Source organism: Alligator mississippiensis, chromosome 1 (genome assembly GCF_030867095.1).
Source record: "Alligator mississippiensis isolate rAllMis1 chromosome 1, rAllMis1, whole genome shotgun sequence".
NCBI lineage: Eukaryota > Metazoa > Chordata > Crocodylia > Alligatoridae > Alligator > Alligator mississippiensis.
Genome location: NC_081824.1, coordinates 343,567,438 through 343,594,573, shown reverse-complemented (window position 1 = coordinate 343,594,573; position 27,136 = coordinate 343,567,438). Strand labels below are relative to the sequence as shown.

General features: G+C 44.1%; 1 protein-coding gene across 2 annotated transcripts in view; it reads left to right on the top strand.

Moving 5' to 3' along the window:
- The window catches only part of LOC102563459 (ALF transcription elongation factor 3), a 252,046-nt gene that overhangs the window by 6,084 nt on the left and 218,826 nt on the right, over positions 1 to 27,136 (top strand). For both annotated transcript variants that reach the window (XM_059720988.1, XM_059720987.1), the window contains exons 2-3: positions 16,772 to 16,808; positions 26,309 to 26,360. In XM_059720988.1, the coding sequence (XP_059576971.1) occupies positions 16,772 to 16,808; positions 26,309 to 26,360 (89 nt within the window). The remainder of the gene's footprint in view (positions 1 to 16,771; positions 16,809 to 26,308; positions 26,361 to 27,136) is intronic.

Sequence of the window (27,136 nt, the reverse complement as noted above, 5' to 3'; positions counted from 1 at the left end):
CAGTGGCAGGAGAGCAAGCAAGAGCTAATCCATCCCTGGTCATCCCTGTTGTGACTATCATGGCTGTACCTCAGCATTTCCCAACCTTTTTCACCCCACGGCACACTTACCTAAATAAAAAAGCAGCAGCACACCAGACGCAGAGTGAGGGGGGCGGGGCTGGTGCACGGCCAGCCGGATACCACAGCACACCGGCTGGAAACGCTGCTCTACCTCCTTCGCTGCCAGCCCCACCACCACTCCATACTGGAACCTCTGCCACCATCACTGCTGCCAGGTGCCCCTTGTCAGAGCCAGAGATGATGCCACAAGATCTGGGTCCAAGCTGGAGCTGCTGCCACCACCATGTGCTCCTGGGCTGGATCTGTAATTAATTATAATATATATCATTACAGTGCCCTGTGAATAATTATTTTATTAGACAGCATTGATCTTTTTATGTACCCACTGCCATGTATTTTGTCTCACTGGGACTTATCCTAATATTTCAGAGCCTTGAGAAGCTTCGTGGAGCTACCATTTGCTTTAAAATAACCTTACAGAGAAATGTTTCCTCCTCTCTCACCCAGCTGGTAATTCTTCCCAAGGGAGGTAATTCTTCCCTTGCCTGTATCTGTACCTGATATTTGTGTATATAATATCATAATGGCGCTGTCACACAACTCTTTGTGACTAGAAATTGGTATTCTATAGTGATACTACAAGAGGCAAGGATTTCTTAGGGTGATATCTTTTATTAGACTGATTGCATAGTTGGGATAGATATGTAGTTAATGTGCAATTGGTCCAATAAAAGATATCGCCCTAAGAAATCCTTGTATCTTGCATAATTCCTGAACCATCATGGCTACAACATCACTCCATCATGCTGGACTTTACATTGCAACAGATTTTAGATGTACAAAACTATAACTTAATTTTATTTAATTTAATTCTGCTTAATGGCAGAGTTGCAGAGGCAGTAAGCAACAAAAAAGAATTTTTTTTTTTCAAAAAGTGGAAGACATCCTAGTGAGGAAAATAAAAAAGAGCTTAAACTCTGGCAAATCAAATCTAAAACTTTAATAAGACAAGCTAAGAAAGAGTTTGAAGAAGAACTTGCTAGAGACATAAACCATAACATTAAAAATGTTTTAAATACATTAGAAGCCAAAAAGCCTGCCAGGGAGTCAATTGGGTCTTTGGATGATCAGGGTGTAAAAGGGACACTAAAGGATGACAGGGCTATTGCCTAGAAACTAAACGTATTTTGCATCTGTCATGACTGTGGAAGTTGTTAGGGAAACTCCATCACCAGATCCACTCTTCTCTAGGGACAAGTTAGTGACCCAAATTGAGATTTCAGTAGATGAGGTTGAAGAGGAAAGTAATAAATTGAATAATAGCATTCACCCTAGGGTCCTGAAGGAGCTCAGATCAGAACTCCTAACTATAGTATGCAATCTAACGCTAAAAGCAGTCTCAGTACCAGAGGACTAGAGGGTTGCCAGTGTGACTCCCATATTTAGAAAAGGCTCTAGAGGGAATGCGGAGAACTGCAAGCCAATAAGCCTAATTTCTGTCCCTGGAAAATTGGTAGAAACAATAATTAAAAAAAAAAAGAATTGTTCAGCATATGAATAAACGTGGCTTCCTGGGGAGCAATCAACATGGCTTTATCAAAGGAAAACCACGCTTCACCAAGCTACTGGAGTTCTTTGAGGTGTCAGTAAGCAGGTGGATCAGGGTGATCCAGTTAACATAATATATTTGGACTTACAAGAAGCTTTTGATAAGGTCTTCCATCAGAGGTTCTTAATGAAGCTAGCTAGTGCTGGTCGCAGAATTGCAGGGAACATCTACTCGTGGATTAGAAATTGGTTTGAAAATAGAATGCAAAAAGTAAGTATAAATAGTCAGTTTTCAGGGTAGAAAGAAGGTTCCCACAGGGATCTGTGATGGAACCAGTGCTGTTTAATATATTTATAAATGATCTGGAAAAGGGGGTGAGATGGCCAAATTTGCAGGTTACACAAAATTATTAAAAGTGGTAAAGACTAAGGTGGACTGTGAGGACTTACAGAAGGATCTGGCACAATTGAGCAAATGGGCAACTAAATGGCAGATGAAATTCAATGTAGATAAATGTAAAGTGATGAACATGGGCCAGAATAACCCAAACCATACCTACACTATGTTAGGTAGGTATAGTTAGCTGTTACCACGCAGGAAGCTGTACATAACCTGTTACAACATAGGAAAGAGATCTAGGAGTCATTGTGGACAGTTCGCTGAAAACATCAGCTCAGTGCCCAGCAGCCATCAAAAAGGCAAACAAAATGTTAGGGGTTATTAAGAAGGAAATTGCAAACAAAGTAGAAAATATCATTATGCCCCTTTATAAATCCATGATGTGCCCCCACCTTGAATACTATGCCTAGTGCTAGTCTCTGCACCTCAAAAAGTATATAGAAGCACCAGAGAAGGGCAAAAAGGATGCTTAGTGGTATAAAAAGGCTTCCATATGAGGACAGACTAGACAGTCTAGGCCTATTCAGTTTAGAAAATAGACTCTAAGGTGGGGGGACATGATAAGGGTTTACAAAATGCTAAATGGCAAAGAGAAAGTAAATAGGGATGTATTATTTACTGTCTCTCACAATACAAGAGCTAGTGGTCACAAAAGGAAACCAGCAGGTAGTAAGTTTAAAACTAGGAAAAGGAAGTTCTCTTTCCACAGCATGTAATTAAAGTGTGGAACTCATTGCCACCATGTGTTGTGGAAGCTGACAGTTAAGCCACATTCAAAACGGGATTGGATAAATTCTTGGAGCAAAGGGGCATCAATAGATATTGGACTATGGGAGTTAGGGGCACAGTCTTTGAATCAGAACTTCCTCAACCTTAAATGCTGGAGACTGCAAGTGAGAGAGGAACATTGGAAAAAAATAAACCCTAGTCAAACCCAGTTCACTCTCCCTTTCAGCATTCACTGTGCCACTGTGTGACCCAGGCCTATTTGATGTTCATAAAGATTATGGATAGAGGCCCATCATGAAGTACTATAAGCCTCCATTAATAAAGGAGGCCACCAGAGACACAGCTAATTCTGGGGGAAAAATAAAGAGAAAACAGGAATGGGAGTGAGGTCACAGGTTAATAACAAGGAATCCAGAAGGGAACATCGAGCAGAACACATTGGCTAGCACCCACTGCCTCCTGAATTAGTTGAGGGGTCCTTAAGCAGCGAAACTCTGCCCAGATACATGAGCAGAGGAGAGACAGGAAAACAGTCCACACTTGCCTGGGTTCCTCCCAGCCACATCCTTTTTCCCAGTCTTGTAGATAGCCAGCCTGGCCGGAGTAAGAAGGTTGACCAGGAAGACCTGGGACTTGGCGGGGCCACAGATGAGGAGTGCATAACAAAAACGTTATGCACTCTCCAGGGAGCAGTGCAGCCAGAACCTCAGCTAGAGGTTCTGGAGGAGGCAGAAAAGGAGCTGCAATCTAGTGCACTCAGGGTAGGTGTCAGGGTAGGCTGGGATCTACCTCTGTTGGCAAAGGGGCAGGTGTCAGAAGTGTCCATAAAGAGTACCAGATAAATGCCCATGGCAACAGCTCTGTGAAGGAGCCACTAGCTGAGGTTCCAGGTGGCTCTTGGGATCAGGGTGGAATATGGATTTGTCCACTGGAGACTCTCACCCCTGTCCTGCTGAAACAGCAGCTCTGTGACTAGCTCCAGAGGGCTAGCAAGGGATAGCAAGGCAGTCCACCTCCATACAGCCCATTGCTGCCAGCTCTACATGCTTGTGCTCTGGTCATACGACCTGGTCAATATAGGTAAGGGCAGCCTTTACTTCATGGAGTAAGCAAGCAGTAGGGAGCACACAGCCTTGGCAGCTCCATGCCCTGGGCCAACACAGAGAAATCTATCCACCCTTGCCTGACACAGTCCAGGAGGTCCCTGATATGAGTGATGTTGGCCAGAATCATCCTCCAGTGCACCCAGGGCGCCTCCATTGCTGGCACCATGAGCTGTGGGTTTTTCAGCAGGTGTTTGGTGAGGAGGTTGGTGCCCTGGGCAACCATCTCTGAACCTGGAGGTACAGACCAGCCTCCAGGCCTTGATGTCCTAGTCAAAATCCAGCAGGTCCTCCAAGTCCCACCTAGGGAGACCTCACAGGTAGAAGAGCTGTCGGTCATGTCAGAACCCTTGGAGGTGGTGGAGGAAGGTGCGACTGATCAGGCACTGTGCCACCTGGCTACCAGCACCATACATGAACCTCTGCAGGGCCTGAAGGTGTAAGGTATAGACTTGGCTTCAGAGGCAGACCAGGCCTTGCCTGCCCTCACTTAAGCGGAAGCTCAAGACACCTGCAAAGACCCAGTGCCATCCTGATCAGAAGAACCCCAATGCCCATCTCTGGACACTGGCCAGGAGCTCTAGGAGCATGGCCAGAGTGTTGAAACAGTGCCAGAGCATGAACAGGATCAGCTGATTGATAATCGATCAGCACCCTCCCATGAACAAGAGGCACTGCATCAGACTCATCCATGTCTGAATCTATTCAGACACCCTGATCTCTAGTTGGTGCTAGTTCTCTGGCGGGGTGACTGGGGGACAAGTAGACCCCCAGATAGAGCAGCAAGCTGACATTCCATTGGGTGTTTTGGGGCACAGGTGGGAGTGAGCCCACCTGCCACCCATCACCCGGTGTCAGACCAGGTATCTTGCCCCAGTTGACCAAGGCAGAGGAGGTGACTGAGTAGATGGATTGGCAGGCTTCCACCTGTGCCAGATTATCCAGGTCCTGATGGCAAGGAGCACGTATTCAGTCTACACTGACAAGACCATACTCATGGCCAGCTCCTCAAGCACCAGCCTCACCAACTTCTTGTGCAGCAGGCAAAGGAACAGCATAAGGGTGATGGAATAGAGCTGGTCTGACAGCGGACAACCTTGATGCACTCCACACCCAAATGGGATGGACTCTGTCATTGTCCACTTGAGCTTGACCATGCACTCTGCAGAGGTGCACAGTATCTGGAGAAACTTCATGATGTGGAGACCAAAGCCAAATGCTCCCACTGTGCCTGTGAGGTACCTATGATACAACCTGTCATGTGCCTTTTTCTACATGAGGGGCAAAAGGGCAAATGATAGTCTCTGTGAGCAAGCTTGAGGAAGTCCCACACCAGGTACAGGCTGTCAAAGATGGAACTCCTTGGAACCCTGTATGTATGTCTGGTCAGGCTGAATCACATCTGCCTGCATGGACCTCAGGCACAGTGAGATGCCTTTTGCTATGATAGTCTGTACAGAGGAGCGAGACTAGGTACAGGTTCCTTGGGTCACAAGGGTTCCCCCTTCTTGGGCAGTAGGGTCAGGACAACCCTCCTGCATGAGAAGGGGAGCTCCGTGCACCCTAGCAGGACCTGGAAGGCACCAGCATCATTCAGATCCAACAAGAAAAGCATTGCATAGAAAACCTTCACCCTTTCTCGCAGTTCACTGGGATCTATGAGGGGGTGCTGTCCTCTGCCAAGAGGCAAGTGATGTACTTTTTTCTGCTGTATGAGTCAGGGTGTTTTGTAATCTCCTCAGAGGCATTCGTTGTTGGCTACAGATAAGGCTAGGGACTTCAACTGGGGTGTGCTGATTCTCCTGCTAGGAGCAAATCCAGAGGGTCCTGGCTAGATAGTCTCCTCCGTCCACTTAGGGTCAGGCCAATCACCATATTTGGGGGCAAGAAGAAAATTTACCTCATGGTCAGATTGGTATGGACTGCGGGTATTTTTGCCTTCCTCTATACTGGGGGGTGTGGCCCTCTACGTAGGACGTCTTGAGCATATATTGACAACATTTTATAGAAGCAGGACAATTACTTCCAGGGTTCCCCTGATTTACCTGTGGCAGGTTAGGGTATTAGGTCTATGTTGTTTCAGGTTTGAGGGTAGCTTACGCAGAGTTTGGATTATGGTTGTATGGGATGGTTTGGATAAGGATGATCCTGCCTCAGGTATGGGGTTGGGCTAGCTGACCTCTGGAGGTCCCTTCCAACCTTACTTCTCTATGACAACTATACATTCTTGGCACCCCTCCTCTTTTCAAGGGCATAGAAGAAGTGGAGCTGCAGTCCATTTCCTGGAGCAGCTGGATGTGCGAGTGGAAGAATACACTATGGGGGTGGCAGTCATCCAGAGCTGGGAGCTCTTCCTGCCTTTCCTGATACTCTCCACAGAGCAACGGGTTGTCTGGGTTGGTGGCCAGATGCCTCTCCAACTCCAGCACTTTCCCCTTGAGCTGATCTCAAGCCACCTCCTACTGCTGAGTGCTGTTGGGTGTGCCTCCAGGTGTAGTGGCAACAGCACTGGTGAGGCCACATCTGTAGTACAGTGTTCAGTTTTGGGCACCCTACTATAGAAAGGATGTGGACAAATTGGAGAAAGTCCAGCACAAGGCAACAGAAATGGTTCAGAGGTGGCAGGGACATGACTTAAGAGGAAAGACTGAGAGAACTGGGCTTATTTAGTCTAGAGAAGAGACAACTAAGAGGGGATTTAATAGCAGTCTTCAACTACCTGAATAGGGGTTCAAAAGAGGATGGAGCTAAACTGTTCTCAGTGGTGGGAGATGACAGAACAAGGAACAACAGTCTCAAGTTGCAGCAAGGAAAGTTTAGGTTAGATATTAAGAAGAATTTTCTCACTAGGAGGGTAGTAAAACACTGGAACAGATTACCCAGAGAAGTGATAGAAGCTCCATCCTTGGAGGTTTTCAAAACCCGGCTAGACAAAGCTTTGGCTGGGATGATCTACTTAGGGATGTTCCTGCTTTGACCAGGGGGTTGGACTAGATGACCTCCTGAGGTTTGTTCCAACCCTAACTTTCTATGATTCTATGACATCTTGCAAATAAAGGATTTTTTTGCAAATACATAATTCATCTAATAAAAGATATCACCTCTACCATGAGTCCTAAATCATATTAAAGCATTAATATGGCTCACTCTGAGCTTGCAGAACTACATGCTGAATAAGGCACCTGCTTTGCAGATTCAGATATGCAAACCATGATTTCAAGAAGTGTTTAAAAGTGTTTCAAAATATTCTTAAACTAGATGTTTTAAAATATATATGGTATGTTCATGTTACACAATATCAGAGGAAGGGCACCTACTTCCCAAAATCCTGTCTAGTTGCTCTCCCAGCTATACAGCCTCTAACAAAAGCCTAGTTTCTTGACAATCCTGATGTAATGGTGTGTGTGATAATAAAATTTTACTGGCATTCACTTGGAATGACCTACGCAACTCAAGGGGCTTTCCTCATGATGAGCACTGTGGCCATCTTGAACTTGGTTTGTTGAACCTGTAGACCATCCCAGACTATAACATGTTCTTGTGTCTGATGATAGAGAGGTAGTGAAGGGTCCAGCAAAGAATTTAAATTTAGGCTGTAAGCTCTACCCCTTACTTCCAAGCAGTATATAGGGGCTGAAAAAAACCACATTTGTTCTTTGTGGGCATATCTACAAGCGCGCTTTAATGTGCAGTAATCTATTTACTGTGTATTAAAGCATCACATAAAAAACATGGTATTACGCCAATGCATGGTAAAATAGGCTACTGTGCATTAAAGGTCACCTAAAAAACATTCATTTGTACTGCTGCACATTAGGGCAGCCTAATGAGCATAAATTTAGTACCTCTGGGCACTTTTACATGTGCTTGGGGGGGGGGGGGGGGAGGCTTTAATTAGAACGGCTCTAAGAGCTGTTCTAATTAAAGCACCGCAATATCTCTTTTATTAATTTCCCAGCACTTCAAAATGGTGGCAAGGGCACTTAAACTAAAGCTCCTTTGATGAGCTTTAGTTCAAGCGCTCCTGCTGCCATTTTGAAGCACTGGGACACTAATACACAAGATGTGGAGGCTGGCTGGAGTGCAGTAATTACCACGTGCTTTAATTACCATGTGCTGTAATTACAGCGCATGAGAGCAGCCCTGCAGCACGTCTTGAGGCACGCTTACATTGAAGGTACTAACTTTAATGCACATAAGGAAAAGCACATTAATGCACGAATGGACATTAGACTAGATTAGGTCAGTTTTTTTAACAACTTTCTCACCCAGATCAGTAAGCTATAGTGATAGACTCCAGAGAAAGCAGCAGCACATAAAGCATCCTTCAACTAGAAAGAGCATCACTGAGACCCAGGGTGAGATACGGAGGGTGAAGAGTACATTGATCATCTTCATTCTTAGGAGCTCAGAGGACTCCTGTCTTGTTAGGAAGATACAAAGAATTTTTGCTCATTCTTTCCATTAAAATTGAATATCAACATCATTAATTCTCACACATAGTGAACTACTTTTAACCTGTATCTCAAATAATTAGTGGTCTGACAGCTTGAGACTTGCAATTTATTAATTAGGCTATTAAAGTTTCAGAGTCTCACAATTGCAGCCAGGCTCAATTTGAAATCAGTCTAGAAATTAAAGCTAAATAACCAGGTTTTAAATAAAATTTTATATATACTGCATACATGGCATAAAAATTAAACATGCATTAATGTTAAGGGTCTGAGTAAAATTCACAATAAAAGGAAATGCAGTAACAGGCTATTCATCCTCTCCCCCTGTACCAGAAAGAGAGAACATTAAGAAAGCAGACTAGAGAACATCCTTTTACATAATGAAGAGCATAAAGTTACATTTTGTCCATAATTTTGAATTTTCCTTCTTTATGGAATTAATGTATTCTCTCAGATTTACTAGGAAGGGGCCTATCCTTTTCTTCTTCATTTTTCAAAGTTCACAGATAATTGAATCAGTATGGAAAGTGACACCCCATACATGCTTTTCTTCTTCCTGTGTGATACATTAGTATGCAAAAACAATTATACTTTGTTTGATTGTGGTTTTATTACAAACATCTTAATAAATAAACTTTAAATGAATAATTTAATCTTGTAAATAAAACTATGCTTGACACCTGTAAGAATAAGCTTTCATGTTCAGGCATTCTTTCTTTAATCTATTGTGCGAGACAAGGATGCTGTTAATTCTGGTACTTTCATTGTTCTTTAAATTTCATAATGATTTCATACACCTTGGGTGCGTCTACATGAGCACCACACTGTGCAGTTCGTACTGCACAGTTACCTGGTACTCGGTGAAGTACTAAATGAAAACCTGATTTACTTCTCAAGGACGCATCTACATGAGACTGTATGTTACCATAGCAACGAGCTACAGCAATGTAGCTTGTTGCTATGATGACATAGTATTGGCAGGCACTAACTGTGATGCCACTGCTACTGCACAGTAGCAACAATCTACTGTGCAGTAGGGTCAGAAATAACCCATGTGCTGCTGGGACTGCACAGTGCCGGCAGATACTGTACAGTCATTTCATACTTGCTAAATGAGCAAGTTAAATACAGAACCAGAAATTGACAACCTGATTTGTTTCTCAAGGGCATGTCTACACAAGACTCTACGTTGATGTAGTGACAAGCTACAGTGACGTAGCTTATCACTACAGTGAGGTAGCATCAGTGAGCATTAACTGGGATGCCACCACTACTGCATAGTAGCAACAAGCTACTGTGCAGTAGGGTAAGAAACAACCCGTGTGCTGCTGCGACTGGGCAGTACTGGCAGGTACTAGTGCACAGTCCCAGCAGCACACGGGTCATTTCCAACCCTACTGCACAGTAACTCATTGCAACTGTGCAGTAGCAGCAGCGTTTAGCTTGTTGCTACTGCGCAGTAGCAGCAGTGTCACGGTTAGTGCCCATCATGGTTGGTGCTTGTTGCTACTGTGCAGTAGTGGCAGCGTCATGGTTAGGACCCGCTGACACTATGTCATCGTAGAGATGAGCTACATCCTTGTAGCTTGTTGCTACAGCTACTTAGCGTGTCTTGTAGATGTGCCCTGGCAAAGCAAATCAGGTTCTCGGTTTCTGGTTCTGTATTTTATGAGGTAACCCTGGTATCTTGGTCCTACTTTCTCTATTCTTGAAAATCTGCTGTCCTTTCACAAGTTTATTTAATCTGTTTTATCTGTTTGGGGATTAATTAATACTTTTTTTCTCTTGCTTTTAAAAATCTGGAACAAGTAAATTTAAAAAAGAATAACAGGACTGAGAAACTCAGCTTTCCTCATAGAATTATTTTAAAGATTTTTTTTAATAAGTGCCTAAGAAGGTGCACAGTTTGGAGTTAATATAATCCTTGGATTCTTTATTCCATTACACTCCACTTTTATCATTGAAAGATAGGAGTAACAAAGTAAAGAATCAAGACCCTTTTATTTAAAGGGTTTGTTTTTTTTAAAGTAAAAATGTCTTCAGGAAGAGGAGGAATCATTTTGTTCAGTTACACCTCATTTATTTCATTGATGTCAAATTTGAGTACGTACCCTGCCAATGAAAGAATGTAGAACACCGCATTCCAATTGCAATGTGAGTATGGAACAGGGGAATGAGCTATTCCTTAACTGCAACAATTTTAAAGTGTTGTGGAGAGCCATACTAGGAGGAACATAAGAATATAGTGCCAAACTAGGTCAGACCAGCTATTTATTTAGCCATCCAAGTAGCCTGTCTCTGACACTAGCAGGAACGGATGCTTTAGAGAGAGAGCATGTAGACAGGGTATATCTAGAGTGATCTATCCTGTGTCATACCCTCCTTGGAATCTACCAATGGTTTAGAGGTGCCAGAGGATACACCCTTGACTGTTCTGTTTAATAGCTGTTAATGAATCTATTTTCCATGAATTTGCCTAGTCCTTGACCTGGCTATACAATCTGCCTCTACAATCTGCTGTGGAAATGAGTTCCACAAGCTAACTACATGCTGCATAAAAAGTACTTTACCTTGTTAGTTTTAAACCTGTCTCCTGCTAATTTCAGTGGGTACCCGTTGGTTCTAGTATTCTGGGACTGCGTGAGTAACAGTTCCCCATAAACTTTGTCCATACCTTTCATGATTTGATTGACCTCTGTTGTATTCCCCCTGCTACCTTTTCCTTTCCATACTTGAACAGTCCTAGCCTTTTCAGCCTGTCCTGGTATGACATCTGCTCCATATCCCTGATTATCCTGGTTGCCCTTTGTCATACCTTATGGCACAGGATAGGGTGAGACTGGAGGTTCCAACTTCGGTAGTGAGAGGTAGAAAGCCATAAGGAACAAAATAGATGATTGTGGGCGGGATTGGATTCCCTCCTTGCACAGCTTGCTGGGGTTAGTTAGACAAGACCTACAGGGACTTCTGTCATTGAGCAATTCTTAAACCCTTTTAAAAAGCCTTAAGGAAAATTTCAGACAAAAAATTCTGTCAGCACACACGATCATGAAAAAACAAAAGAGAATTCTATCCTCTAATGATATATTACAGCAGTTACTCTGAAAAGTGAGAATTATGTATCTAGACTACTCTTCTCTTTTGGCAGACTGATTGTGTACTGGAGTAGCATTTAAATTGAAGTGTGCATGCCCTTACATCAATACAGCATGCTACTCCCGTCTTCTTAGGATTATATTTGGTCAGTAGAAAAAGACATGCATTTTTATCACTCTGACAGCATGAGTGGTAGGATGCTGAGACTCAATGCCTTCCCAACAGCTTTGGAAGCCTTGTGTCCCACCTGCCACAATTTTAATGATATACCTGCTATAGACACTCAGTCCATGTCAGAAGGCATCTACTCAGTTGTCTCACTATCTCACATCATCAGGTCACTCTAGGTTTTTCTCTCAGGGCCTCTGGCCCACCCCCCCAAAGTAGTCTTTTCTCTCTGGACTCCTCCCATGACACGTGGCCTCTGACCTGCTACTCTGCTAAGCTGCTCTCTCCCCAGGCTTCCCAGCCTGTTCAGCTGCTGGGCCTCTCCTCGGGGTTCCAGACTCAGCAAGCTAATAGCCCAGCCCACTGATAAAGCATCTCAAATAGCCCATGCATAAGACACTGTCTACTAGAGGTATGCAAAACAGGCCCTATTTGATTTGGATTCAGATTCAGCCCAAATCAAGGACAGTGATTTGATTTGTTGATTTGGATCGCTGTCCCCAATTCGATTCAGCCAAATCTGAATCTGAAGATTTGATGCTGATTCAGAGAATCAGCGATTTGGACATAGGCACACCTTTAAATGTTTTTTCTACATACCTAGAGGTGTGGCTTGTGAATGCTGCAATGCTGGGGTGCATGGAGCGTTCCACAGGAGCATGGGGGGCCCCCACATAGCGGCAAACCCGGAAATGGACCAGAAATAGTTCCAGTCCACTTCTGGGTCCGCCAGGAAGCGTGCTGGGGGCCCCTCCCCATGCCCCCCCCCAGCTCAGCAATTGGGCACGAGGGGACCCTGGGTGCCCCCCAGACCCAGGAGGCACCAGTCACAGAGCCAGGGAGGTGCGGGGGGCCCCCCAGCACAGTCTCCGGTGGACCCACAGGTGGACCAGAAGGTCCACTTCCGGGTCTGCTGCTGGGAGCCCCCCGCGCTTCTGTGGGACGCTCCATCCACCCCACCATCTCATCATTCACAAGCCACCTGGTACCTTGAGGTATGTAGAAAAAATATTTAAAGTTATCTCTATGTCCAAATCGCCAAATCTTTCCAAATCGATTCAGAGGGTTCTGATTCAATTCAGAGAGATTAAAGAGTCCTCTGCTTCAATTTGGATTTGGAGATTCAGCCACTGAATCAGGCCAGATCTCTGCCAAATAGAATTAGGGACCAAAGCTTTGCACAGCCCTACTGTCTACTACCTGATAGTCCATGTGCAACATCATCATGCAGCACCTGATAGTCCATGTGTGGGCTGCCAGTCCATCATGCCAATAGTCCTCTCACAGGTGCTGGCCTACCATGAGCTCTCAAGTGTTGCTTTCTACAGTAATCATTTCATAGTGCCACTGCCTTCAGCAGTGCTATTCAGGAGGTGCCTCACACTGCTCAGCACCTTTTGCCCCAGTACTTGACCATGTTCTTCTAAGCCCCTCTCCAGATTATGTCACTTGCCACCAGCTTCCTTGCTTCCACTCCTTCCCCAAGCCACAGCTCCTCTCTTAGGCTATGTCTTAGCTTCAGACCACTACCATCAGTCTTCAACTGCAGTGTGGGCTGCCCCAAGGGCAATTCCCTGGCTCAGCATGGAAGTAGACTTATATATCCTGGATTGGGGTGGGGTCAGCTGGTAGGGTCTAGTCTGTGCCTTCTCTCTAAAAGGCACAGATGCCCTTTTTTCTCCAACTTTGTAATGGAAGCCTCAGAAGTGTTTTTTAAAAGATAGAACAGTTCCTCAAAAGTAGACCGTTTCAAATGTTAAAAAAATTGGATTTCATATTGTGGGACATGGTAGATCTTAGGTACTATGTCCAGAGCTCTAAACTTTTTAAAACCAGATTAAAAAATAGGTACATTTCAGGTACATTGCTTAGCAGTGAATAACAGATGCATACTACAGATATATAGATCTCAAACCAGAGCTGAGGAAGTCCAGTGACCCCTGACTTCAAATGTAAAGTCTACGTAGCATGCAAATTCTAAATATCCCCAAGTCAATGCTCTAAACATTACTGTAAGTCAAAGATGTTGAGAAGTGGCTTGGGATTGAGCCCTTAGACCATGATCATGCTTTCATTCTAGTTAATGTAAAAAGTCATACTGAAATGAATGAAACATGATCAACAGGGATCTGGGTTTTCTGTTTCCTATGGAAAAATGGAGAAAAACACAGATTTTCCCCCTTTACCAGAGAAAAATGTGGATTTCTCATTTTAATGGAGAAACCCACGGGTTTTGCAGTTTTGCAAAGAGCTCTCTGCAGGCTGGCAGAGTTCCAGCCTGCAAGGGACTGGGGGGGGAGCAAGAGGAGGCCAGTCAGGCAGGGGGTGCCATAGGCACATGTATATACACATAGCCAGGCAGCCTGGAGAGCAGCTCTTGCAGGTAAGTGGGAGGGTGGGATTGAGGCCCCCATAGGGTGGGAGTTGAGCGGGGCTGGGGCTGGGGCTGCTGCCCAGCCAGGCGCTGCATGGGGCATGGGGCGCGGGGCTGCCATGTGCAGCCGCAGAGACCCAGAAGGGAGCAGGACAGGGCTGTGGGTCCCTCGAGGGGTCCAGGGGGTGCTGGGGGGCAGGCTGGCACCCCATCACTGTGCTCACTCCTGGGAGGTCAGGGGGGCCTATTTCCCTCAAACCTGTGCATGGGGCAAAAGCGGGCACGGGCTGCCCGCTATGGGCTTGGGCTCCTGCCTTGCTGCCCTCCTCCAGGGCCTCCCCAGCTTAGCAGGTGCAATTTGGCACTGCAGAGAACAGCATGGAGGCACAGGGATCTCCTTGCCACTGTGAGATCCATGCTGCCCCTGCCTGTGCAGGAGCAGCGAGGGGCACAACCCTGCTCCACTACCCCTGCTGCTCCTGCACATGCAGGGGATGGGTTGCCAGGTCAGCGTGAAGCTCACAGCAGCCAGGAGATCCCTGTGAGGCCCTGCTGTGTCCTGCCATACCGAGTCACACCTGCTGGGCTGCTGAAGCCCTAGGGGAGGGCAGCAGGGTGGGAGCCCAAGCCTGCAGCAGGCAACCCATGCCTGCCCCCACCCCGTGCACAGATCTCCCCCCTCAGGAGTGCGTGCAGCGGTAGGGAGCTGCCCTCCCCACCTGAGCCCACAGCAGGCAGCAGGCAGGCAGCAAGTTGGGAACCAAGCTCTGCTCTGCTGCGGCAGCTGCTGCCTTCTGCTGGGGGCAGGGGACTGCAGACCTGGGTCCCTGACCCCATAGCCCTGGCAGCTGGAGGCCCCCTCTGGGAGGGCTGAGATGAGAGCAGGAAGCTATGGGTGAGGGGCAAGGGGCACCTTTAGGGCCAGGGGACTGTTGAGGTGGGGAGTGAGGGGCCTTTCATTTTAATCTCAGATCTTGGGGGTTTTATCAGAGAATTTGCAATTTTTTTATCAGAGAATGTATGATTTTTTTTAATCAGGGAAAACCAGGATCCATAATGATCAAGCTCATAGCAGGTTTAAAATTGCTATAATAAAATCTCTATTCAAACCTGTTGTGCAGGCGTCAGCAATGTTTTTGGGCAGGCTGCCAAAAACACCCACAACCTCGACTTGTAAAAGGTTGGAGTGCCAGGGACAGATGGCAGTTGAGCCACAACAAACCCAGTCCTTGGGGGCTGCCTACCACTGCTGTAGTAGTTGGTGAGCAGGAAGAATCTCTGGGGGCTGGGGACAAGAAAGAATAAAGGATGGCTGAGTGGATTTCTATACTTGTTTTCACTTTATTCATTGCAGAGGACCATACACTTTGAATGTCCTGTTTTCCTAATGCTTTTATTTTTCAGGAAAACTATAGACTTCTCAGCTGCTTTTTCACTTAAATAATTAATCAGTGTTTACAATCCTATGACATTTTTTTGCCAGGAAATAATAATAAAAAACAGACTCTCCTACCTTGAGCCCTTCCTTCGGTTCAACGCTTAACACTAAGCCTCTAGCCTGAAATCTTACTTCTGCCTGGAAGTGGCTGTATGTATTGTTATATATACCTATTCCTCCAAACTTGTAATCTTTATTTACTCCATGAGTCCACATTTAGGTATTGTAAGGGGCAGCCAAGAACAAGTCAGTGGTATACAGGAATGTATCAATTTGATGTTACTGCATTCAGACACTTTTTGTGTATAAAGTCTAAAAATTGCTCATAATTGTATTGAACTATTTTTAAAAAGCAAATTTATACACATTTACTTGGAAGACTTCAGATTGGAGACAGACATTTGACAATGGGGTTTTTTTTGATGTTCAAAATTTTCTATAAAAACATTTAACGTATTTCTAATAAAGCATAATTATAAAACTACTGTTAAATACATACCTGCTGGTCCACCAAAGTCTTGTTTGAGATACACAAGACAAGGATACACTACTAAGCCATATTTGAAGCTTTGGTTGGTTTTAGGTTCACCTAATGATATTTCAAAATCTGTAGGAGCTTGTATTTTGTTCACACAGAAGGGAATGTGTACTTATATTTGTTTGCTTTCCTAGTATTCTTGCTCTTTTTTTTTTTTAAATATAAAATACAGATAAAAAAGACATATTGTTATTGCTTTTTTATTGGTAGATTAACTTTACATTTTTATGAGTGCAAATTCAGTAAGTATGGTATATGACTGTGTATGAAAAAAGTTGATGGAGTGTATTGTAGCGTATTAATTAATATTGCTGATGTGATTAAGAGGCTGACTTGGTTTGGGAGAACCAGGCTCAGCACTGGAGATTGAACTTTAACTCTCCTTCAGATACCAATTTCGTGATCTGTTGTTGACACAATTTTTGTGATCCTCAGATCAGGGATGAAGGATCAGCTCCCAGAATATTCTAATAGATCCCAATAATAATAATTCATTTTCCTGTCTGTGTTCTCCCCTAGCCTGGTAGGCAGTAATAGCCCAAGGGGCTAGTATTACTAGTATTACGAGTTCTAGTAGAGTAATAAGTTAATAATAATCTGGAGATTGATAGTGAAGAAAGAAAAACCTGTACTATTAAACTATCTTGGCTGTGAGAGGAATATGAAGGCCTATAATGTAATGTAAATTTATTTTCAAGGGAGTATTTGATTTTATTCTTGCAGCTGAAAATGATGTTCTGTAAATAAAGTGAATGAGTAATTAACAAAACTGGTTAGTAGCAGTAATGTAACGTATTCAATGAATGTTGTATCTAAACATTATAAATAATAACACATGGTATGCTTTTTTCCTGATTATAGGAGTCACAACAGGGATCAACAGGACCCAGCAATACAAGTAAGAATTGCCTTTATTTTACAGCTGGATTTGGTGAATGTGTTGACTTTTAAATTCATGGGAACAGTAGAGCAGAGGGAGGAAAATTACAAAGACGTTGGAAACATGAAATAAATTGTCCTAGTACAGGAGTCAAGGCACTGGGGTATCCAAAAGTAGAGATAACTGGATTCTGGAATAATGTAGGAAGTCTCATGTCCTGCGGGCTGGAAAAAACAGGATTAATCTGTTTCATCATGTCCAGTTCTACTCAGTGTGAAAGAAGTGTCAAAGGGAAAATGGTTGCTTTTCTAAAATAATAGAAAGCTAACAGAATGCCCGATGGACATACAAAGAAACAAGCACAACTTCAGCCTCCAAATTATATAAAGTTCCCAAGAGATAGCATTATTATTATTATTACAAGGATTACAATAATGATGATGATGATGATTTGATTTAGATGCAGTGGCACTATGAATGTATATGGCCATACAGATGAACTGTAGATTAATTTTGTGAAACAAATCAATAGCACCTCTTCAAAGGATCTATCATTTTGGACCTTCCTTAGTATGCCATTGTAGCGTTGTATGTAAAGTTTGCTAGGCCCATGTTTTGGTCTTTCTTCATATTAAAATGCACAAAGCATCATGAAAAACCACAGTACTTTAATTTCATTTCGTAGCAGGTAAAACACTTAGCAGCTTTACTGAAAATAAAGATGTAATTGTTCTGCAAAACAAAGGATTAACTCACCTCTCTGACTACCCTGATTAGTATTAATGTTGTTCACATATTAAAAATACATGACCCTATCTTGTCCATAACATAAAATCTTGCTAACCAGAGGAGCTATTTTGTTAGATTCATGACCTGTCAGCTAGCATGGAACACTGTTTGCAGATTACAAAGCTGTGTTTGAAGATGAAAAACACTCTGAACCAGTCGACTTGGCTTTGAAACTGACTGGTCACCCACTGGGCAAGGGGAGAAGATATCCAGAGGGAAAATGCTGGGAAACTTCAGGCTATTAATACTGTACAGCACTTTGCTAAGGAAAGGTCAGCATGTAGAAGGCAATGTTGTGAAGAAGCAAGCAGTGGTGCTACTTAATTGCCACCATTGGTTTGATATTGCTATGAGCATCAGCACTAAGGAAGTAATAAAAAGGCAAAGGGGATGAGGTTCTGTCAGAAAATAATGAATACAGTAATGAGAGAAGGTAGCACTAAAGAGCCGTAATAAATAAAGGTATGCAAACACTCAAGGAATACTGAGCATAATAAACATTTGTGAGAGCCCGGCAGGGCAAATTATGCTGAGGGGAAACCAGCATGGGTTTGTGGCGGGCAGATCGTACCTTTCTATGACCAGGTTACGAAACGCCTGGACACAGGAGGAGGGGTGGATGTCGTATACTTAGACTTCAGGAAGGCCTTCGATATGGTATCCCACCCCATACTGGTGAACAAGCTAAGAGGCTGTGATGTGGATGACTACACAGTCCGGTGGGTGACGAATTGGCTAGAGGGTCGCACCCAAAGAGTCGTGGTGGATGGGTCGGTCTCGACCTGGAAGGGTGTGGGCAGTGGGGTCCCGCAGGGCTCGGTCCTTGGACCGATACTCTTTAATGTCTTCATCAGCGACTTGGACGAGGGAGTCAAATGTACTCTGTCCAAGTTTGCAGATGACACAAAGCTATGGGGAGAAGTGGACACACCGGAGGGCAGGGAACAGCTGCAGGCAGACCTGGATAGGTTGAACAAGTGGGCAGAAAACAACAGGATGCAGTTCAACAAGGAGAAATGCAAAGTGCTGCACCTAGGGAGGAAAAATGTCCAGCACACCTACAGCCTAGGGAATGACCTGCTGGGTGGCACGGAAGTGGAAAGGGATCTTGGAGTCCTAGTGGACTCCAAGATGAACATGAGCCGGCAGTGTGACGAAACCATCAGAAAAGCCAATGGCACTTTATCGTGCATCAGCAGATGCATGACGAATAGGTCCAGGGAGGTGATACTTCCCCTCTATAGGGCGCTGGTCAGACCGCAGTTGGAGCACTGCGTGCAATTCTGGGCACCACACTTCAGGAAGGATGCGGATAACCTGGAGAGGGTACAGAGAAGGGCAACTCGTATGGTCAAGGGCCTGCAGACCAAGCCCTACGAGGAGAGACTAGAGAAACTGGACCTTTTCAGCCTCCGCAAGAGAAGGTTGAGAGGCGACCTTGTGGCTGCCTATAAGTTCATCACAGGGGCACAGAAGGGAATTGGTGAGGATTTATTCACCAAGGCGCCCCCGGGGGTTACAAGAAACAATGGCCACAAGCTAGCAGAGAGCAGATTTAGACTGGACATTAGGAAGAACTTCTTCACAGTTCGAGTGGCCAAGGTCTGGAACGGGCTCCCAAGGGAGGTGGTGCTCTCCCCTACCCTGGGGGTCTTCAAGAGGAGGTTAGACGAGTATCTAGCTGGGGTCATCTAGACCCAGCACTCTTTCCTGCTTATGCAGGGGGTCGGACTTGATGATCTATTGAGGTCCCTTCCGACCCTAACATCTATGAATCATATGAATCTATGAATCTAAACATAAGAGCCAAACTTGAGTGGTTTGTGATGACATCAGAAGGCCATAATGTTTGCCTAACTTTAGTCATCCTTTCCCTTTGTTTAATTTTAAATATTTCTAGGTCCCTACATATTTTTAATAGTAAAAAAAAAGAAAAAGAGGATTCATGTAGCGATCTGCAGCAAGCTTGGAAAAAATAAGATATGCATACTGCCAAACCTTTGCCCACAACTTGCATTAAACCCGAAAATTTGCGCTGACCCTTGGGGAAATGCTAACAAATGGCTTCTGCTGTGGGAAGTGTCAGAATGATGATTACATGGCTTGACCTCTCTGTAATTTTTTTGAGTTCTAGTTAGCTGATAACCTCCCAAGTTTAATTTGGGAGTGGCTCTGAGTCTTGACTTTAGCCCAGGGGTGGGCAAAATATAGTCCGCAGGCCACATCTAGCCCACCAAGGCTTTTTAACTGGCCTTGGTGGGCCCAGCAGTACCTTCTCCACTAAAATCTCAGAGCACTTTATGAAACCTAACCCATAAAGTTTCATTGCAATTATGAAATAAATATAATCCCTATTATATCAAGTAGGAAAAGAAACCTAAGCAATGTCAGAGATTTGCCCAAATTTTAACAGAAACTACATGGCTGAGTTGAAAAAACTTGGATTCTGCTTCACCTACAAGATTATCCAAAATGGAGATCTCCTGGGAGATAGAAGCCTAAAATTTCACTTCTCTGTTCAGGACTATTCAGGACACAATGCAATAATCTCTAATCCCCATGGAAAATGTGAATTTGAATTGGGTCTTGCGCAGTCCTTTGTATCCAAGCCCTGCACACTTAGAATATTTAAAGGGTAGTTCACTGGAAAGCAGCAGAAACCAACAGTGTATTCTCAAATACACACATACACACACACACAAACTCCAGATCAGTCAAGGAGGCTAGGAAGACATAAGACCAACAGTAGGTCTGCAAAAGAAGCCTGTTTTGGCCAACTCCAATAAACTGAGGTTAAAAAAGGAAAGTGTTTCATAATTTTCTGAAGTTGGAGAGGGTTAACAGGTTGTCCAGTGATCTGACCCCACAGTAATACCTGTAACAAATAACAGGCCAAGACCTGTGTGTATGTGCTGTTGAAAAATTTGAAAGACAATCTCAGTCTGGATAAAAGAGTGTTTGAGAAAGGTCAGGCAGTTCAGAGAAGTAACATCCTTTTACTGTATGTCTCCAAACTGAATCTATAATCCATATCTTTGATTTTTATTCATCTTTAGTCTACTTTTCCCTCAAATGTCTATGGCTATAGAATCTATAGAGTCAATAAAGCATTAAGGACCTAATTCTATAGTCTGTATGCAGAGTAACTAATTAATATCATGTTTGGCTAATTCAATCACAACTAGAGAATCTATTCTTTTCACTTGTTGCCACAATGAGAAACGCTACTAAGAGTAGATCAAAAGAAAAACTGGATTTTCCAGTTAGTATGCACCCTGTTTACAAGCCACTCAAGACCCCTCCCTCACTCCATTATATTTGCATGGAAATGAATCATCAGTTGCTGGACTACTGCTATTTTACCAGGAAAAGTACTGGGTACAAATGAAAAAATCTTTAATAAAAACAAGTAGTTATGGCTGGCTGCTTCTTCTGAAATAGCATTTGTTCTGAAATATTGGCACGGGGTTACCCAAAATTTCAAGGCAGATTGTTGCTAAAAAACAACAACGTAGAAGCAGAGAACTGGGTCATCACGTCAAATCCCCCACTATTGCAGGTAGCCAGGTTATATAAACCCTTTAATAAACTGATTGAGCTTCTTCATAAAACCAGATGAGTTTTTCACCCAAACAATTTGGAATGGAAGATTACTCCAGAATTTAATGCTAGTTGCTAGGATTTCTCATGGTTTACTTCCCTGCTGTTTTTATATAGGCAGCAGTCATAATCATTCTTCTGCCCTCATTTTGCTAGACCAAGTTTTGCTAGTCTGATCTCAGAAGAGTAAGCAACATTTCCATGAAGTCTTCCTCCAGCTCCAAGATAAGACAAGATTTAGAAGCATCATGGGGCAACACATAAGTTAATCAGAGGCTCCTTTAATAGATCCCTGTTCTCAGAAGCATAATAATTATCTTGTCCAAGTATTCCAACTTACTTCAGGCTAGCAATGGAAAAATAACATGGGTGAAATCCTTTTTCCATTAAATGGCAAACTCCTACTGACTTGAGAGAAGCCTAAATTTCATCCTAGAGGTTCACTTCAGAATGCAAGTTCTTCTACCTTTGTAATGGATACCAAGCTTGGGAACTTTGGTAATAACCAGGGATCCTGGTTTTCTCGGATTTAAAAAAATCCCCAATTTTTGGCTAAAAAAAAAAAATAACCCCAAATCCACATTTTCCCATGATTTAAATGAAACACCACTAATAAGTGGTGTTTTGTTTTAATCACAAAATATGTGGATTTGGGGTTACTTTTTTAACCAAAATTGGGATTTTTTTTTAAATCAGAAAAAAACAGGATCCCTGGTAATAGTAAATTAACATGTAATGCTAAAGCCTGTATAATGTCTTGGGGCCTGATCCAAAGGCCACTGAAATCATTTAGAAATTGTCCTTGGTGTCCAGTAGCCTGTGAGTCAGGCAATCAAACAGCTGGACCAAAATAAAAACAAAAAAAGAGCGAGAACATAAAGGGATTTTGGTTTGAAAAACTCATTAAAATTTAATGAAAGAAAATATATCCTATCAGTAAGATAGTTGCATTAAGCCTTTCTGGGTGCCTACAGACATTCGGGCCCAGCTCAGGCCAGGATCAGACCACTCTCAAGAAGCCCAGCTAGAGCTGGGGGGTGAGGGGTAGAGGGCGGAAGGGGAGAGGTATGGAGCCCCCTTGCCTCCTTGCCTCATGGATCCAACCCGGCTCTGCACAATTCCCCAGCTGAGGTAGCTGGAGCAGGGGCCTGCCAGGTGAGGGGGGTCTGTACCACCTCCTCCCTTCCCCACCAGGCCTGGCCAGGAGCTCCATGCTGCTCCCTTCTTCCTTCCTCCCTGCTGACAGCCCCGTCCCTGCATGAAAAATGAACCCTCAAGGGAACACAAGTTCTCTAAGGCACTCTAAATCAGAGTGCTTTAATCTAATACCTGGTTTGACAAGGCTTCATTTTTCATGAGATTGCGCATTTTAAAAGCACTCTGCAGCCATACACATGTGTTACATCACAGCTGTAGAACACTTTCAGGAATCAAATCATGCAAAAAATTTCACTTCTGTCTGTGCCCTATGTCACCTAATCTTAAACTAGCACAAACTACATGTAAGCAGCATTTCAGTGCCTAATTATGAACAAGTACCTGGACAGTTGTTTATTATTTTGCACTCCAATTATGGACAATATTTTTTACTCCAGTTGTGAATGGTATATTTTTACTGGTATTGCAAGAACGTGCAATATTAGGGATATAAATATTGTTAAAAAAATTATCCACTTAACCTCCTCTAATTATATCAGTTTAACAGTTAACCAATACCACATATCTAGTCCCAGCCTACAGCAGTGAGGAGAGTCAGGGGCCACACATGGACCCACTCGGACACAGCTGCTGCTGGGAGCTGCTGCCCAGGGCCTTTGATGGGGGAGAGGAGAGGAGGCACTGCCAAGCCCTCTCAGACAACACAGCCCACATGAAGTTGTGGGTGGCAGCAGCAGGTGAGAGGCTTTCCTAGCCCACTGCAGCCATTAGTGTGCTGGGAGGGAAGGAGCAGGCAATATGGGTTGGGTATGGGTTTAGACGTTAAGTAGCTTGCTATCTCCCTCCAGCAGGCTTCCCAGCATCTATGAATGACCAGCTGATTGCTTAACTTATGATGTATTAGGGCACCTCTTTTCCTCTAACTTCATAGGCTACAGGTACTACCCCTGCTCTCCCCTTCCATACTCTTCTCTCCTCCTTGCTCTCCCCCACTCCTGCCTGCCCTGCCACCTTCCTGTTCCTGAGGCACTGTGCCACTTCCCTTCCCTGCCAGATCACACCCCATGCTAAACATTAACCCTCAAATAAATACCCATTGTTGTTTAAACGTTTAACCTTTCACATCCCTATGCAATACCAATAAAAACATATCAGCTCACTGAAGGTGTTCAAACCAGTATTATTCCTCCTTAATGGCTACCTCATGGCACTGCCTTCTTCATAAGTGGCAGCCTGTGTGACCATCACCCTGGGAGGAGATGGACTTGGCAATGTGACGGCAGTTCCTGAAGGACGGGAACAAGTAGCCACACATGTACTTACTCCATGCTCCTCTCTGCCTTTTCCCCACCTCACCCTAACTCACAAGAGAAAGAGCAGCGAAAGAATACTAAGATCTGCAATGCCCCAGCTTTGAATTCTGGGTAGGAAAAATATGGCCATGTTCTATGCGCAATCACCTTTTAGCTGGGGAGAGTCTAATACTAAGACTTGTCTCCTGCAGGTTATTCAGAAGACAAAATGTTTACTACAAAGATGATGAACCCAGCTTGGGTTATTTGAGGAGGAAGAGTTGTGGTTGTTTTGGTTTGGTTTTTGGTGGTGGAGAGTGGGATGCTTTCCAGTTTGATCTTTGCTTCAGACTCACAGTAACTAAGGGTTAGAACTGAAAAGGGGTCTCAGGCTAACCATTAGAGCATTTTGTTTTTACGTAACCTAGTACTTAGGGGAATCCATAGGCCTGAGATAGCTGCTTGCACTTCCTGTACAAGCCACAGGGAGAGTTAGGCACCTAAGAATGGGATCCATAAAGGCCAACACACTGTGCGCCCACTGCCTCTTAAGCTAGCCAGTAGGAATTACTTATGAGGGGCAAGGTTTAGGGCCCGCTCATCTTTCTCAAGGATTTAAACATTTAAGATTCTTGTAGCAGGACCTGAACCTAAGGATGGCCATGACACCACCTAGTGGTCGAATGGCTCCTGCCGGGCTCCAGTTCCAAGATAGTCCCACTTGATGACTCACCTGCTATGCAATGTTCTTAATAAAGATTAGGGCAGGAGGCTGCCCATGGGCTTTAGAGTGAGCTTTATTCCTTTGAATCACCAACTGGTCCCTCCCAGTCCCCACTAGTCTCTACTCAGTACCCAGGATAAATGGGCCCACTTAGCCTGTCTGTACCCCTCCCTGGCAACTGTTGCCATAAGGGCCAATTGTATGGCTCCGTCTGCCCCTACGCCATGCCCCAGGCCTCACAGGCGTTATCACTCCTGATGTTCCTTCCACACTTAGCCCCTCCCTGGACTCTCAAACCCTCTGAGTCACTCAGCTCCTGGACCCCCTGGTCCCATGCTTAGTGCCTCCCTGGGCTCCATGGCCCCCTGGTTCCATGCTTGGCCACTCCCTGTCTCCCCTGCCCCTTGGTCCCACGCTCGGCCACTCCCTGGCTCCTGGGCCTCCTAGTCCCATGCTTGGCCACTCCCTGGATTGGTGGACCATCTAACCCAACTCCCTGCTCCCCTCTGAGCTACTGGCTCACTGAGTAGACCTTGAGCCTGCTTCCAGCAGGGTTCAAGGCTTGCATCTCAAAAAAGAGTACCAGCATCAAATAAAGGCCACTTGACTGCAAAAAAAACCCTTCTCTATCTGCCTGGATAATGTTCCCTTTGGGAAGCGGAGCAGCTTCCCAAATTCCTCAGGAGTCCTGCTAACTGGAGTCCATCTCCTCATGGCTCTCAGGGCTAGACTGCCTGACCTGTTCAGGCTTTGGGTTTATTCGGCTCAGGCTCTGCTCTCTCCCAGTCAGGTGAGTCAGCTCCCCTCCCCTCCCCTCCCCTCCCCTCCCCTCTCCTCCACACCACCTGGAAGTTGCCTCTCAGGCAGCTTCTCCTCTTACAAGGGCAGGTGCACTAAGCATCCTGCCACAATCCCCTTCTGGAGTTAGGTGTCTAAGCTATATCAATTCTAGATGACAAAAAAACCCCAGCAACCTGGGGTCCTCTACCACCAAAACCCTAGAAATCTATTTCCTAGTGTTTAGAGCCTTCATCTGGGATGTGGGAGTCTAAGGTTCAAATCTCCATTCTGCTTGATTTGGGACAGAGATTTGAATCCATATCATCCATTTCTCAGCAGAGTGCTCTAACTATTGGAGCATACGTGAACGTATGGCAATCAGGTGTAGGTCTATCTGTCTCTTCCATGAAGCTGTTCTATTGTGCCTCCAAGATGAATATCCTAAACCCCTGGTTGCAGCATTATTCTTTTCCCCCTGGTTGATCCAGAAGACATTTTCTGAAACCACCTAACACATAGGCTTCTGCAGGAAAATGAATTGAGAAATATTTGGTTTATGACTTCTGCCAGGATTTAGGTACTTAGCATCTCAGCTGCTTTGGGACCCTTGGCCTGTTGACAACAACAGCTGTTCACAAGACCAGCTTCATTGTGAAGTTTCCACTGTAGTGTGCATCAGCGGACTTGGGTGAATTCAGTCCTGTTCTCCCCAGAGGCCACCTCTGATGTGGTATGGACAAGTGCTTAGGTGCCAAGGGAAACCACGTTCAGGCAATCAGCAGAAAATGTGTGGGGATTTTGAAAATCCAAATAAAAAACGGAGACATCTAACAGAACAGTTAGACATATTTGATTCCTTTGTGGACTTCCACATCCCATTTCACAATCCAAAGTGTTCTGTCCTCTAAGCAGCCACTCTTACTGCATTTTCTGCCTTCTTACCAAGGACCTGATTGGACTGAAATTTCCTAAGCAAAAATAAGAGAGCCATGAAAAGTCATGTTGTGGTTAATTCAATGTTTGCAATTGTTTCTGTAATGCCCTAGCAACCTGACACATGATTACTTAGGAAGCATTCTTCTGCATATTTAGAAAGTGTTAAATATAAGCATGAAAATGAGATGGAATGTCAAATCAAAAGATTTTTTTATTCACTCATTTTCTTCTTTTTCAAGGGAAAAGTGATGTTGAGCCAAAGAGTCCAGAAAATAGTGCATCTCATACATCGTAAGTCAGTTTTTGTTTCTAATCAGAGTTGACTACTATGCTTTTATCTGCTTTGTCATGCAAAATAGTTTTTGTTTGCTTTCATTAAGTTGAAGCTCTTTCACTGATGTTATTTTTAAAAATGCTTTTTAGTCATGATTCATTAATTGTTCATAAAACATTTGCATCTTTAACCTGAGAGATCTTAATAAGTGAGATGGCTGTGTATCGAGCTGAATAAATATTAAATGATTTTGTGGTGTGCGGGAGGCTGGCCTTCAGAGCCAGAGGTTCGACATTACCTTAATGCTTCAGGAGTTTGTCACACTTGCTAAAAGATATCATGTCACATATGCCTTTGATGTACTGATGTAATTTTAAAAGACTGCAGTCTGCAGCTTCATCTCTGAATTACTTGAAATCCAATTACAGCTATCTCTGGTCTCTCATGATTTTGTTGATGTTTTTAAATTAACAAAAGAATCTGAGAAAGAGAGAAATGGGCACTTGTAATATATCAGTTCACCTGCACTTGAATGCAACAGTGGAGGGTTTTACCTTTTTTTTGTTCCTCAACATATAAAGGACTGAACTGTTTTACCATCATCAAAATAAACTGTCAGAATAAACCAACCCCTGCCCAAAACAAAAAAAAGAGACAAATAAGTAATTCACATGAATCAGGAAGGGCTTGAGTTTCCACAAAATCTTTCACTCTTTTTATCCCATTAGAAGGGGAAAGTTCTTATAGGACTGCAGTCATATAAATTTAAAAGTGCATCTTGTTTGCAATTTAT